A 16,741-nucleotide genomic window follows, 5' to 3' on the forward strand; every position below is an offset into this window, starting at 1 on the left:
GCTCATCAATAGTTGCTTACACACATTGTATATTTATTACAGTTTTTCATGTGAGTAAGGAAAACCAATGAAATTCCCCTTATATAGAAACAATTGTCTTTCATAAATAAAAGCCACTGTGATGTTTGCAAGCATACGTTGATTTTAATTTATCAGGTATTAAACAAGCAGACACATGAAAAGGATGTAATAGGCCCAAATAAAATGACTGTATCTTTGAATGTTTTAAAGACCAGTAACCTTAAACATGGAATTTCAAACAAAACTGAAACCACTGTTTGTGTACATTACTACTGATATACCATCCTACAGTTAAAACTTAGTCAGATAAATGGCTTTTGCTCTGTTTACAAGATGCTAACCCGGTAGGGAAATACTTGAATGTTACCAAACAGAAAAGGCAATAAAAGTTTGGATAATGCCTTTAACCTGTGCTTTCTATAATGAAAACTCTGTATCTGAAGAAAAACATCCCGAATAACTTGTTCTCCCCTTCAAACATTCGTGTGATTATTTTCCAAGAAGATTGATGACTTGCCTCAAGTCTGCCACTAAAACATTAAATAATAACAAGAAAAAACATACAAGCCCTGACTTCACTGCCTCCATTGTGCCTTTCACCTCATTCTTCTTGCGTGTAGAGCAGCCTTCACTGTTTAACAGAAATCTGCAAACTTTTTGAGACAGTACTTACACCTGTCTTCAAACTGCACACAGTATTACACATATGTAATTATACACCTCAAAAAATGAAAAACAAAAGCTAGAAGCAAACAGGTATGAGAACTTTGACACACTTTTTTGTTTGCTTCCTTCTAAAAATCAAAGGAACCTATTTTTCTTTCAGTTTCATCCTAGGAGAATGCCACTGACTGAAGTGAATTAACATGTGATCACACTAGCATCCACAAGAAATAACTGTTCATTGCAGGGCTCTGAAGCTTTGCATTCTTATATTTGTGAATTCTTGAACAGAGATTTTTGCCTAGATAGCTTTCCTTTCACATAAATGTCATCACAGTATTTTATAATCTGGTTTAGGTAAGATCAGAAGGGTTGCTAAAGGATTTGCAAATTAGTCCACCAAGGTCAGTGTTTGACCTCTTATAATAAGGTAATACTGACATATTTCTAATGAATGCAGCAGGCATATGGCAGCTATACCACACTTAGACATTTTAATTCACTTTGCACATCAATTTTTTATGCTTTATTTATCCCTCAAGAAAGTACTTACAGGGTCAGAAGGACCACAGAAGTCTCTGAACACTTTTGAAGGATCTAATTGTCTAATCTCCATTGCTATGCAAGGGCCTGAACACAACTCTGAAACCATCTCCTGGAAGAGAAAGAAGACAGAAAAAAAGTTGAACTCTTTGGGTTTCAGCAAGGGATGCATTTCTCCCCAAAACAAGGCCCAAACTTACAGGACACGAACAATTAAGAAACACGCATTTAGGAAAGTGAGGACACTCAACAGATACCATTAGTACTCACCACAAAAGAAATGTTTTCCATTTTGCTACTTGGTTTAGAAGGTGAAAATTGAGAAAAATTGGATATTCAGCTTCAACAGGATTCTGAATAGCACAAAACTGCATCCACAATACTTTAAATTCTTTTGTAGGTACATCCTTATTGATCTGGACCTAGATTCCAAGGCAGTGTCTCGTAACTTGTCAAACTGGACTGAATCACTGGAATGTACTTTGCTGGGTTTTAAACCTGGAAAATCACGCTACGTTCAGCCAGTTCCACAGGCAGCAATGTACTTTGCAGTGTTCCCTACCAGAAGCACAGTACACAGCCTATCTGTTCTTAAACATATACTCATTTGATGGCTTTAAGTCATTAAAATGTCTCCTGAGCTTTTGGTTCTCTTTGTCATTTCCTCACAGATTACTGGAGAAGCTGAAACACACAAGCCAACAGTATCTGTCCCTGTGGCACAACCTGTCAGGGAAAGGGTCTGGCAACATTCTTGTGATGTACTAATACCAGGATCTCAGTAACAGTGAAATCATCTGTTTCCCTGGAGTCTCCAGGAGAGTAAAGAGACATTGTGAGTTCTGTGTGGGTGATGAAGATGGGTCTTAGCTTTCATAAGCTTAAAATAACCCTGGGCATTAGTGCCATTTTGGAGTTTGTTAATTAGAGGTATGGGTTTCACAAGCAGAAAGAATCTATTTTGATGTTCTAGTCTGACTTCCTTTTTTAAATCACGGCCTTATAATTGCATAGTTGTCTAGAAATCTGGACAGACAAGTTTTAAACAAATCAAGACAATTAAAGGAATCAAAACCAACGAGGAAAGACGAAAGGGCAAAACATGCACAGAAAGTAAGGGAGGATAGGTAAGGACTAACAAGGTTCTGCAATCATGCCCACCAGCCACAGGCAGATCAAAGACGAACCATGGCAAAGCATACAGAGTGGATGAAAGAGCAGAAGGAAAACAACAACTAAGTCCTTCTCTTCCTTCTATGAATTCTGACAGAAAAGAAATACACAATGACTATGAGTAAAGCAGCACTGTTGCAAAAGCTACTATGCTCATACTGGATTCCATACTGAGAACATGTGCCTAAGCTCCCCTCTCTGAATTTTATCCAGTGCCTCTATCATCAACCAGATCCTAGGAAATTTAGGTAGAAGTATTCCTTAAGGACATGGAAGGAGTGCAGACTAGCTTCATGCTCTACAACGTAAATAAATATTTTAATTCCAAAAACTGTTTTATCACCAACAGATCCTCTGTTCAAAACAGGTCAAAGAGGCACATATTTCATTCTGCTAAGAAACAGTAAACAGTTCCTCCCTCTTTTATTGTTTCTGTCTCAGCACAAAGATCCCACCAGCAACAGTGAACAACATGACCGAAGTGACTCCTGACTCCTTCGTTACTGCACAGAGCTGAGACCTGAAGACCAGATGCCACCAGGTACAGCACAGAGGCAGGTGCTTCTGTGTCAGACAAGCCTGATCTACTTACACAGCCTCATCAAGTCCAGAGCTGAGTCTAACTAGCAGACAACATATGTCTGGTGAGGCACCTATTACAGCTACATCAAATTTGAATAAACTATTCATCAAATAGCATGGTTTGTGGTCAGCCAGAACCATTCCTGGAGGTGGATCAAGTTCAAAGATTTTCGATTAACAAAGTGGATTCTGAGCTGAAATAATCTCACCTCTTTTTCCCCATTTTCTATTCTGGCTAGAGTAGGAAATAAAAGCAAAACAGCACAAAAACTAAGCAACAGTATGTAAAATCCCATGTAGGAGATGCTCAAAAAGCTAAAATTTTGGGCAATTGTACAGCTTTCTCTTTTCACAGAATACTTTAAATACAATGTCAAACCTTTATCTGACTGACAAGAAATAACCAGAAGAAATGGAACTACGGTTTTTTAAAAGGATTTCTGGATGCCAGTATCTTTTCTGCTGAGTTATTTTGGAATGATAAATAAAATTTAGATCAAAACAGATGGTTCTGAGTCACATATAGAAGTGGTCATATTCTTTCTCCAATATCCTATTTTGTAACACACTTTCCTATTTGGACTGCACTGCAATATCCATTGCTGTTCCCATGTGTGCCTTCTCCAGAACCTTTTACCATCATGATTAGCTTTTCTATGTTTTCCTACTTTTCAGATATTGAATGCATGAAAATATGAATTTGATTTTCTTTTCAACTGAGTCAATCCAGCACATATAACCTGCAGGATGGAGCCCCAGAATCTCACTTTTCTTGACATCACCTACAACGCATTTTATTTATTGACTTACCTTGTTTAAATGTCACCTTCCCCTCTGAGTAACTCTTCAATTTAATTATATAACTAAAATTTGCAACTTGTTAGAGGGTTAGAGATTGTGCAGCCCAAGAGCTGCAGAAAATGGCAGAGAATTTCCCATTTTGTTCAAAGCAGAGACATTTGCAGCACTACAGGACTCCTCAGACCCTGAAATACTGGTCAGATACTTCAGTTTTTAAATTCTGCCACATACCCACAAGTATGCCTGCCCAATCTCCCTTCGGTACTTGTCAAAAATTATGTTCAGAGGACACTTTATGAGTATTCCCCAATCTGAGAGTGAATTAACAGCACTCCTAACCCATTTGACAAATCTACAAACATTGTTGAAATAAGATAGACTGAACAATCATAAAGGAGGAAAAAAATAATTAAAATTTCATTTTCAGAGTAATATTAGTAAATATGTAGAAAACTTACAATAATGTAACCATTTAAAAATTAAGGATAATTTGCAACAGAACAGTAAAGTAAAAATTACTCTGAGTAAAATGAACCAAAATCCTCTGAGAGAAGGTGATCCAGAAATACAAGCTCATCTTCCTGTATTCCCATTGTTCTATCTGCAGTCAGGAAGTTTTACATGACAGTACAAGAAATCATAACACTGCAGAGAGTCTCAGATGTCCACTGGGATTACAGCATATCTCAAACTTCTTAAATTTTCTGAATATTTATGAAAGTCAGATTGACTTATATATAAGTCAAATGACTTATATATGACAAATAAACCAAAGAATAGTTCAAAATGCCATTAGGACAGCCTCCAACACAGCAGCCTCATTGTAAATAAAATTATAAATATGTATTTTGGTCCAAGCCACTCTTACAATATCCAATCAAATAAAGATGCAGGTGTGAAGGAGTCTCATAGTTCAATACCAATAAAATAACTTTTCTGGGGGAAGCTGGGGACATGACTCTGTTGTATTTTACAAATTCCTCAGCTGAACAATTTTCATTAAAGGCTGTCTTAGATTATGACACACATAACACGATTCTCACAATGAATTTATTTATTTGAGAACAGACTAGAACTGCTCAACAAAAGAAACCACATCACAATCCCAAGCAATAAGAAATGTGGTAATTTCCTCACTTGAGCATATTTTATTTTTGAACAGATTCTTGTTAAACTTAGGCTTACCAGGTATTCAGGGACAACGCCTTTGTAAATCTCATAAAATTCTTCCACATTTGGACGCTCCATGTTGACCTAAAAAACCAAAATGTTAGCCAGTCTATATTAAACAACAACAGGAATACATAGACAGCCATTCTTAACCAGCAAACATTCAGAATCCTCTAACTTTTACTAGGTAAAAGGAATGGCTTTACTACTGTAATATGAAGCATGTCAGCAACTTAGTGATAGCACAGGCAACATAGCACACAGTACCTTTTCTACATCAGATACAAGTAGACAATGTAGCGTTGGCTGATCCCACTGAGAAAGGCACTATTCTTCATTTGTGATAGGGATTTGAGTGATAGGAGAATGTCAGGTCTTGAGACTTTCACCACAACTGAAGTGCAGGACTCTTGGGAACAATCTCTGTGCCAAATCCCTTTAACTGCTGAGGTATTCAGGGTGTCAAAACCCCTAAAGTACCTTTAAAAGCATTCCCTGTAATTCATACTAATACATATTTTTTAAAAAAATAAGGAAGGATATTAAAAATAGTTTAATTAATCTTAGCTAGTACATTTTGTAAAGATATCTCAAATTGCTCTGGAAGAGACAGATATAATTACCTCCCCTGCTAACTATGGGGAAACTCAGATACAGGGAAGTGAAGTGTCTTGGTTCAAGGTCACCAAGCAAACAGAAACAGATTATCTGATCAGTCAGATACTAAAACACAAATATCACCAGGACAATGCTAATTCCAAAACACTGCTACAGCCTGCACAAGGATTTTATACTGCAGGAAGACACCTGTGCACCACTATGACATGCATACAGCACTACTCCAACTTCCGTTTATCATAAAAACAAACAAAAGGAAACCTACCATCTGCAAAGCTGAGATCTCAAATCCTTCCTTGAGGATGGCTTTTATAATCTTTCCAGAAAGCCCTGAAGAAACATGGAAAATACAGCATTCAATGTCAAAAAGCAGATTTTACAACTGAAAGGTATTATGCCAATATACTGCTTATTCTCAAACTGAAAAAACAGTGTTTGTGTAATGCTTGAGAGGAAGCAGAGAACAGGGCGGATTTCACACATTCTATGTTCTATATGAGCTTACACATTGATGGTTTCAAATAATTAAACTCCATGAAGCTGCTGAAAATAATTTCTACCAAAAAAGGTAATTAGCGAGGCCTTTGCTTTTCTCAGATCAACTGCAAAACACCCAGTTGCTGCAAGACCAAGATTTATATTTTTAATGAAGACCCACTGGCAATACTGATGCTAATCAGTCATCAATTCAGAGCACCAGCTGTCATTTTATTTTTGCAGGTCTTACTTTAAGCCAGAAACAATGCAGGATGATAACAAATGTTGCCAATGAACTAGCACAGGAGTTAATGTCTTCTATGGGAAAATCACATTAGTGCAAAGTAACCTATTCCTTCAAAGTTTACAGCTCACAAATATGCTATTGCTGATGATACTGCTTGCTTTTTCTCTCCAGAACACATCCTCAAAGACTGACTGATATTGTAAAACAAAACATGGAACTTCAGAAAACAAGAACCACTGATTTTCCACTGAATGTATATTTTAGATTTGCCCGTGCTTATAAGATCAGGCAATTTTGGAGATTATGGATTATGTCAGCCAAGCACAGTACTCTGTATGAGTGAATTTCACAGAATCATTGTTTTTTTTATAGAACACATTATCTGTACATTTATCTAGAAAAGAGTTAATCACAGAAGAATACGCTGTAACGAATTATTACAGCAGATGTGACTCCTGGTCATCAGATCCTTTTATTAAGTAGTCTTTAAATTTCAGGATATTTAGCACTGCACAAATTTAGGAGATGAGAATAAAACAAAGCTAGTATGGAAGCTATAGCATGCTTGAGATACAGCCTACCTGTGGCATAGGATTGGGGAGCTTCCTACCACATTAAAAGGTCAGTGGAAGCTCTGAGTAAATGACACTGAGGGTTGAAAGGCTTTCAAAATTGTATTTAAAAATGAAAACGAAAAAAAACCCAAGCATGTCTCTGAAGTATTTGCTACCATATTTTCATACTAAGTTTGTGTAGAAAAGCTTTCCCTCTACAAAACACTGCATATTTCTTCCAAAAATCTTCCAACTACTGAAGGGAATATCTGAGATTTCAGTGCATACTCAGTCCATGCAGCTCTTTGTATTTATAGAACATAGAAACAAGCAGAGGCAAATACAGTTCCTGTCCCACTATACTGTTCCACCATGTTTTGGTGAAAGTTCACTTCTGTGAACCCAGAGTTAAAAAAATACCCATTTTTTAAGATTTAAAAAAAAAAAATTGCAACAACAAAATGAAGGGTCTTGGACAGGTTCGCCCAGGAAATATAAGACCACATCAGAGAAAAAATCCAGAACTCTGATTTCTTTTTGTCCACTCTGCTGGAAAGGCTGAGCAGCTTAGATGCTTGCACACAGATTCCGCTGAGGCAGTGAGCCTTCAGTCTTGTTTTCAGAGATAAATGGGCAGTTTGTAAAGAGATCAAGTGACTGGCTGGGAATCATTCAGGAAATGAATAAATAAATTGAATAAATAAATGAATTTAACTAATTAACTAATTAAATATGTGACACAGCATAAACATTTCCTCATTCTCAAACTTCAAAGACAACACTCTGGTCAACTGCTTCACCAGAAATCAGCAAAGATGAAGACAAGGCACTGGCAGATAAATGGTCACTCTCACTTGCAGGGAAAAAGCTATTAGAAACATTAGAGACAGCTGCTTTGCCTGACAGATATCCATTTTACACTTAGTCAGTCAAGAATAGGCAACTTGCATAGGCACTCTAAGCCAGCAAGCATCTAATTAAAATACATCAACTTAGGGGGTATTATGGAGATCTGCTTTTTACAGAACTTTTGTCTTCAGCAGTTTTACAACCTACAAATAAAATCCATGTATAAGAGAAGAAAAGGCGGACTCTATTCAGCTTTCTCGACTGTTTGTCTACTAAAGTCACTAAGACCTATATCTTGTGTAGAGAGGAGATAGAAATGAAAGTAGGAAGGTATTTAACAACAGAATGAAAGTAGGAAAGTATTTTGCATAAAGGTCTTTAATACAAGGTTTCTTTAATAATTGTGATAAATCTATCAAGATTTTCCTCTCCAATGTATTTCTGAGTTCACTCTCACTCATCAGAGCAGCAGAGCACTTTGTTGCTCCAGACAGATTGCTCATGTCTTCAACATCCAAAAGGCTTAACCAAAGGACTTAGTGTCACCATTCAGACAGATAGACACCTCACCCACAAAATTAAAAGTGCCTTGAGGAAGAAAGGCCATGAGATTTCATTTATGTTTGCAAAGCAGGATGCTAGCTCCACTTCCAGGATGTGGGAATTGAGGCAGCAGAGCGTAAGCTAGTTGCCAGTGGCAGCGCAGATCCACAGATCCAGTGACTTGCTCTGCCTTGTCCCAATTTAGGAAATCCACACATCATTTCTCCTAGGGACACTTTCCTTTCAAATTCTACCTGAACCAAAATAGAAACAAAAAGCACAAAGGCAATCCCCAAGCAATAGAAGAATGCAAGCTCAAGGCTCAGCCTGGGATCTGTCTGAGGCTTTCAGCTAGTTGCATGATTGAACTGGGACATATCCTCTTCTTTGGGGGCAGATAAGGCTCAGGAAAATATGAGCTAATTAGAGTGCCATTTCAGCAGCTTTCAACAGTTCTTTTCAACTTTAAAATCCAAATCTGTAGTGAAAAAACAACTTTCTAAGGACCCTTCAAAAAGGGTCAGTGGATGTTTAAAATGTGATGTAAGAACACAAATCAAAGCCACATATTAGGCACCAGTTATGATAAGTTTTCAGTCACAAAGCACAAAAGAATCCCAAGCATTACTAAATACAACTGAGGGAATTTAACACTAATCCAAGAAAAAAGAGTGAAAGAAAGGAAGCTCGGGCACACATTTCTTGTCTTCTGGGCAGCATTATATTACTACAAACCTAGTACAGGACATAATAGTTTTCCAATATAGACAGAAATAATTTTCCAATATATTTTAATCAGGTAAAATTACAAAGTACCAAGACTTCATCAGTTACATTAATATCATATGACTTGGTTGCTTTACAACATACAGTATTTGAAAATTGTTCTTCATTAAGAAACAGAAAGTAGCAGGGAAGACATCAGACTGAAAAATATTACCACTGTTTGCAGAATTATGCACTGGGATAAAATAAAACAATTTAATGCAAGTCATTTAATCAATGAGCCCCAGCAGCTGTGCTACTGGGGAGCTTTCAGTCCCAGTGCACTATGAACCACTAGGAATAGGAATGTTACATTCTCTTCCCTAGAAGAGAATTCTCATTCTCATTCCCAGCTCTAGGAATAGGAATGCTACATTCTCTTCCCTTTCTTCTTGACCTGTTTCCTAATTTAACCATTCCTCTGACAAAAGCTCATTAGGCAAGATAGCAGACTGCTTTCAAATCAAGGCAAGAACTAGATTCCTCATCTCAGCCTCCATATGTCGTTTTTTTAAATCCTTCCAATAATTAAAAATAATTCCTCTTGAACATCAGGGGGTTTTTGACAGGAATACAAAAACTGCCATGACTGATCAGATTGATGATCCACCTCATCCAGTAATATACTTCTAAAAGTAACCCGTACTGGGTGCTTAACATATCACTAACTATAAGTAGAAATTTAATTTAATGCTTTTTTCTGACATTTTGAAATGCAATTTTGCTTCATAGTATAATGAAATAATCTGATTCTTTACTGCCAAGTGGTAAGGTCCTATTTCAAAACTCCAGAAAATCACAATCAGGCTTGACTCCAAGCAAAGTCCTTTTTGAACTCTAGAAGATGGAAAAGTGGGATTTAGAGTTGGGCTCCCCTGCAATATATTTCAGTTGAAGTTCTTGCTAATCTTTGTTTCAGACAACATTGGAAAACACTGGGCAGTAAGTAAATAACAAACGTCCTTCTCAAAAAGTGCACTTCTTCCTATCAGTTGGTCAACCTATACCCTGAAGAACAAGGTTTCTCTCTCTTTTCTTCTTTTTCTACTTAGGAATAACACAACTCTAGGCATGTTTACTATGCAGCATAAATACACCATTTCTAGACTCCCCAAAAGTTTGGTCATGGTGATAATCTATAATTATTGGTCTTCCAGCCCCACTGTGTACTGTGTGAAAAAGGATATGCAGTCATTTTTGCACCTGTACTCTGGCACACCAGGGAATGACAGAGGGTCTCCTGAGTGACACACTCTGGGCCAGCAAAGGAGAGGGGGACCTCAAAAGCCCCCCAGGCTAGTGATGAGGAGGAAAAGAAAAGCCAGATGGGAGAGAGAGGAGCATGTGAGAAACGTTGAAAGAATATTGTTCATAGTGATAGAGTTCAGGATTTTCCATTATCCCTCATTTCTGTCTAGGACAAACCTAGAGGAGAATATTAAAGGAGAACCTTGAGAAGTTTGAAGGGCAGTTTTACAGAAATTAATGGAGAACTTTGTCAACACTGCAGCACTGGCGAAAACCTTTACAGAAAATATTCATCTGAAAATACTAAAAGTTAAGGAGTGAAAACAAAGATATTACCACGGCCTTACTGGAAAGTACAAGTCAGGATACTGCTAGCACAAGAAAAATTATGCATACGGATATTAAATCTCAGGGGGCCTTGAAACCAAAATGACCAACTATGTGACACAGCTGAGAATGGGAACTGACAGATTCAAAGGGGGGGAAGGTTCAAAGGCTTAATTTCAGCTGCAACTTTCTGAATTTCTATGAACAAGGCAAGACCACACAAGTGAATGGCAGACAGGGCATTATAAGATGCAGAATGATGAAAAGCCATAGGGAAAAAAAGGTATTCTGGAAATTCTTACATGGGAACAGATGGGAAGAGTCACACTCAGCATTCAGATACAAAGGCCCATAGAGAAATTCAAGGCAAAGATCAGAACCAGACTATACAAAGTATCCAGCAATTTGGCTGGGCAGTGGGAGCCATTGGAGAAGAGAATTTGGAGAAGAAAGCAGTATTATGAACAAAAGTCAATATTTGTGCCACAGTTATGCTGAACTCTAACTGACAGCTGTATATCTGCAAAAAAACTCAAAACCCAGAAAAGCTTCATTTTCTTTCTTTGTTCTGTGTTAAGAGAAAGTTTCAAAATAAATACCCAATTTGCTTTTCTCTTTCTTTCACGATGTTCATTACTTTGTACTTCTTTAGCACATCCAATCAGATTTTATTTTTCTTTCAACTTAAGAAGATTACGGTCAATCATTCCGGCTAGTAGAATGTTTCTATGGCTATAATGAATTTCATTTATTTTTGCTTATTTCTTAATAACAAACTAAACATGATATCAAAAACTAAATATGATATCTTATTATATGGATAATAAAATAAATAAATAAATTTAAATAAATATTATCATATGGATAAGTATTATCATATGGATAAATAAAATTATCCATATGATAATACCACTGGATTATAGGAAAGCATTCAGTATTGTAATTCAAACCATTCACAATCTTAGTAACATTTCTTTCCTTTTCTCTGGTTATCCCTGCTGAACACTGTGCATGAGACTTCTCATTAATGGTTACAGCTACAGAGAGGAAGTGGTTAAATTTACTCCTTGGAATGTGCATTAGCCTATAATTACAAACAATAACTTTAATCTACTATTTCACTGTCAAATTAATTCTGGAGGTAAAAATCTTCATGCAATCCCCTACAATCTGGAAAGTTCAACAACTCATTCTCCTAGAACAATAGTAAATACACTGTAAGCTCTGTAATTATTTTCCACTTGGCAAAAGACTATCACATACTCCTATATTCTGTGTCTTGGCTGTCTTCAGATCCAGTATCTTGCCTTTCTCCTTACACTCTGATTTGAAAAGGGTAGTAAAAGAAGAGACTTCGATATATTTACCTTTTGCTTCAAGGTACAGTGAGTTAGATTAGGCATGGTCACATTTTTTTCATTTTTCTAAAATGTTCTCCAAAATTTCTGGTAACTTCAGGTTCCATTACATCACCAAACATCAGGCCAGTGACACACTGCAAAGTATTCCTTAATGATTACATTAAATCTTCTTTCTCCTAAATTAGTAAATATGCACATATTTTGTAAATGTACTTAGAGAAAGCTGTATATCCCTGTCCTACCTATCTCAGGTTAAACAAATTAAACCCATACAGCTTTCATTGGCTAAATCTCTTATTCTTTTGCTCTCTTTTTCTGTTCTTTTTGAAACAAAGATCCCAGAAATTGGATATGATAAATTAGTTGGATTTTCATTAAGCAGAACTAGTGGGTACATAGTGAACACAGGTTGTGCCTGTTTCATCTCTATACCAACAATTTGTCAAACTTTTCACTGATACTCTGCCAGTTCTTCTTTATTTTATATCTTTGCATTTATTATCCCTTCTCCACAGTAATGTTATGCAGTTTATACTCAGTTTCATCATCTTTGCATCACATAATTTCTGTAATTCATCATGAATGTTCTGATGTTCTGTTCACAGAAATGTTCTGTTCACATCCTTCAAAATTTCAGTAGGCACTTGACATCATGTGTGAACATTGCAAGCATGCTCTAACCTCACCCATCCAAGCCATCAATGACAATATTGACAAGAACTGGCCCCAGGATGCCTGATAAGACTTCATTTGTAAAGCTCTTTTAATTTGACGTGCTCATGTCCAGTCCTACATTCAGGGAGACATTTAAAGCTATGCGGATGCCTAGGTTGTAAAGATCTAAACAAACTATTTACTCCACTAAAGGAAAATTCTGGTTTCCTGACAGCAAAGAACTTTAACAAAGGCACTGATAACCAAGTGAATTTGGCTATCTTACACTGTTTTACCTTCCTTTAGAAAAAGCATACTTGGAGAATTCAGAGATCAATATACAATATTTTCCTTCACAAAAGACATGTTGGTAAACGTCCATCAACCACTGAGTGATTTCAATGAAATTATACACTCCTGATAAATCAGTTTCCTTGGTATGAAAAGAAGTTTCACTATCCTGGTCCACTCTTCTAATTGACTTTTCTCTAACCCTTTACAAGTGAAAATCCCAAAATGCAGTAGTAAACACTCATTTCTAATGTCTCTTTTTTTTTACAATAATACCATCGTCCCTGCACAGAGATGATTTCCAGTAACATGAACATCACCACTATAAGTCTACTGAACACAGTAGCAAATACAATTTTTTCCACTTGGAGGATACTTATGAGCTCCAGCAAGGATTGGCTGTGCCATTTGATCTGTTTGGTACTCAGAAGTGTATCTCCTCCTCTTCCATCCCATCTCAAACTGTCAGAAAGGATTTCCAAATTCAGTTCACCTCCTCCCCTACCAAAATCTATTTAAATGTAAAATATATTTTTCATACATCAAAAAAATAGATGTCACTTTCCCAGTAGTCATTGAAATCAAAAATCAGTCTAAGCTGGGAAACCAATGCCAAGGTGCTAAAACTTTAGGCAGAAGTAAAACAAGAAACACTATGGGCTTGGTTCAAAACCAAACATCCCTGGCAAGGAATATCCATCACTACAACTACAGCAAAGAATTAACAACACAGATGGAAGCGTATGGATGACTGATTTCATGAAAGCTAAATCTTTTTTATTCTAAAAAACGGTGATGAAGTGGCAAAGTAGGTTGTTTTCACTTTAACTACTTTTTTCTAGCTTCTCTAAAGAGAAAAAAACCCAATCAACCAAAAAAAACCCAGCACCACTAGACACCACCAAATGTTTCAACATCCTACATAGTATATATATTCGAGGAAAACACAAGAAACAAACTGCATTTCATTTGACATAAAATACCTCTCCTCCCTGGGCAAGTCCGTCTGCAAAAGAATGCCTGCAGCTGAAAGCAGTGTTTTACTAGTTAGTCCTCACATGACTGCAGCACTAAGATTGCCATGTTGCATGTGGGAATACCCTGAGGTCACATCTCAAACCATCCACTCTGAAGTATCTGCAAAGACTTTTGTTCGTTCCACAATTTTTTTTTTTTTGCTTCCAGATTCTATCTACAAATAATTCCTTCCACTTGGCACTCAGTCTTGTAGACAAAATCCAAAGAAAGGTTCTACCTGTAATGGGGTAAACTCCACAGCATCTGCACTTCACCTTTCTATTATCTGCACACTTATCACAGACAGAAGATGTACTTTCAGAAAATTTACGAGAAAATTGCACTCCTCATTTTTTCTCAAGCCAGTTTTCTGAAAACTCTATTCTAATTCTAGGTCTCCTGAAAATAAAAATACTTAATTCCTCAGACTTATGCCTAAAAAGGTAAAAAAAAGCCAACAATTTCCAGAGTTTTTATATCTAATGAATACAAATTGCCTTGAGAAAAACCTATGAAATAGATAAGTAGTGCTAAGAGTGATAATAGATTTGTATCTCTACTATACCATCCTCTTTTTCTTTTCCAGCTTATTCAGTTTCCTAACTACACACATGTAAGTACACTTGGCATTATACAGAGGTGAACTGAACATTTTCATAGTGATGCTTTCTGTCTTTCAAAAAGCAACAAGTCTATTGTGTGTCAGGACAGTCCTTCAGTTGTCTGCAGTCAGATAATCCACTACAATGGCAGATTTCCACACTCTACACTCCTCACTCTCTCTTGTACAGTAAATTCACCTGAGATTCTACATAAGTAAACCTTGTTTCTGTACTTGTCTGAGACTGAACTACCATCCTTGGTATTCTTTTTGTCACATTTAGATTTGTCTTTGGAGCTACAAACTATTCTCTCACTTGGAACTTTTCTGCCTTCGCATAAAAACGGAAATATGGTTCTTATGATTTCCTGTCATGCAACATTTTGTTAATGAATATGAAGTTCCAGAACTTTCTAAAGCTGTCCACTAGCTACTAAGTTAATATAGAAGGGGTCTAAGTTTTATCATCCACTTAGAACAGATCTAAAACCACATTCCCACACAGTATCTTTTTCACTTGGCAAGAAGGTATTCCCGCTCCTTCTATTTTCTACGAGATTTGAATTTTCTTTCGTTGAAGAATACTGTGGAAGACAGCACTGTACCTTTTTTAATTAAGAGGAAAAAGGATTTAATTTAGCTGATACATTAGAAAAAAATCTCAAGCTTAACACATACAAGGAGAGCAAACCTGTCTGGGTAGTCAGTCTCATGACTAGGACCTCTGAAAACCATAGAGGCTTCCTTTCCTCTAGGCAGCCTTTTCAGTTTGCATATTACACACTTCTGACCTCAGTCTTTATAGCCTGATCATCTCTATTTTAAAATTTTTCGCCTGCTAATTTTCCAAGGAAGAACTAAAGGCCACATCAAAGAAACTTTAAACCTGTCACGAAATACCAAAGTCTACTTCCTACAGCAAACATGACTAAACTGTTACACATAAAAATACTAAAAGTTAATCCCACCCAGTGATCTATAGGGTGCTATTTCTGCTCACAAAACAGTGGAATCATAACTGTCCTAAGGGCACTACACTGATGTTTACCCATCATGGTGAATTTACAAGTTTGGCTTCTGAGCACTAGTGCCAATACCTCCAAATCTACTAACAGGAGGGGAATTACAAAAAAAGAATGTTTATGTGATTGCAACTATGATCTTGTGTCTCAAGTATCAGAAGCACAAGAAGCAGGAGGATTACAAGACACAGAACAACACTAAAAACTTCAAATTGTTAAATGACTTAACCATACAATCATAGAGCTGTGCTTACTAGTTACCAACCTACTTGACTAAAAACTGGTCTCAGGAGAAGAGGAGGAAACTGAAAGACACTGAGAAGTTAACAGATTCTAGAGGGGATAAACCCCTCATGTCTAACTGATGCAGCCCTGGTCAGAACAAATTTGCCTGGAGTAGCATCGGTTTGCTTCTGCATTCTTCTAGCTCTCAGTGAAGAAGAATTGGACTGCTCTGCAAAGCCTCTTCAGAGCTAAAATACAACCATCTCACTGCTGCCAGCCAGGGAAGTTCTCCATCTCCACTGGGAGCAGCCACCAGGGAGCTCCCTAAGGCTGTCTACTCCAGAATCCTCTGGGCTACACTGCCTTCCATGGCCTACCCCTTTCTGATCCTCCATAGATGTTACGCTGACACCAAACTGACACAATAGCTATGGCCCTACTTCTTTAAGAGATGTGCAGGGCACACACTCCTAGAGGGCCAGTGATGCCAGCATTACGAGCACTCTTGACAGCTGAGGTTAAAACTTCACCTTACTCCCCCAAGACCGTTGACCAGGCCAGGGTTCCTCTGCAGCCTGGCAGACATGCTGACAGTCCTGCTTACAGGAATTCTCAGGTGCCTGGGCACTGCACAGGTCCTGCTGTGGTTGGCTGGGCTGTGCTGCTGTGGCTGCCTAGGACCAGACATTTCTGTATGTCCATCAGGAGAGAGGCAGCAAGGCCAGAGATAAAACCAACACTAACTTTCCTCTACTTCATCACTGGATAGAAACCACCTGTAACTATCAAAGTCATTTCATAAGAGAGTATTGTGCCCAAGAATTAACCAGCATGAACTAGAGATTACATCCTGAAAAGCACCCTAGTTTACAGCTGCCATTAAAGCAAATCATCTTCTAGGACAGAAAACCAGAAGATTTTTCCTTCTAAGAATCAGTTATGCAACAGACTCTGGAGGAAAAACAAACACTGGGGAAAAAGGCCAGAAA

General features: G+C 37.3%; 1 protein-coding gene across 1 annotated transcript in view; it reads right to left on the reverse strand.

Annotated features, from left to right (window-relative positions):
* NME7 (NME/NM23 family member 7) overlaps positions 1-16,741 on the reverse strand; it is an 88,741-nt gene that overhangs the window by 34,118 nt on the left and 37,882 nt on the right. The window contains exons 8-10 of the mRNA XM_059466649.1: positions 5,837-5,901; positions 4,969-5,037; positions 1,238-1,339 (exon numbers count right to left, since the gene is read on the reverse strand). Of these exons, the coding sequence (XP_059322632.1) occupies positions 1,238-1,339; positions 4,969-5,037; positions 5,837-5,901 (236 nt within the window). The remainder of the gene's footprint in view (positions 1-1,237; positions 1,340-4,968; positions 5,038-5,836; positions 5,902-16,741) is intronic.

This window comes from Ammospiza nelsoni, chromosome 2, assembly GCF_027579445.1.
Source record: "Ammospiza nelsoni isolate bAmmNel1 chromosome 2, bAmmNel1.pri, whole genome shotgun sequence".
Taxonomy (NCBI): domain Eukaryota; kingdom Metazoa; phylum Chordata; class Aves; order Passeriformes; family Passerellidae; genus Ammospiza; species Ammospiza nelsoni.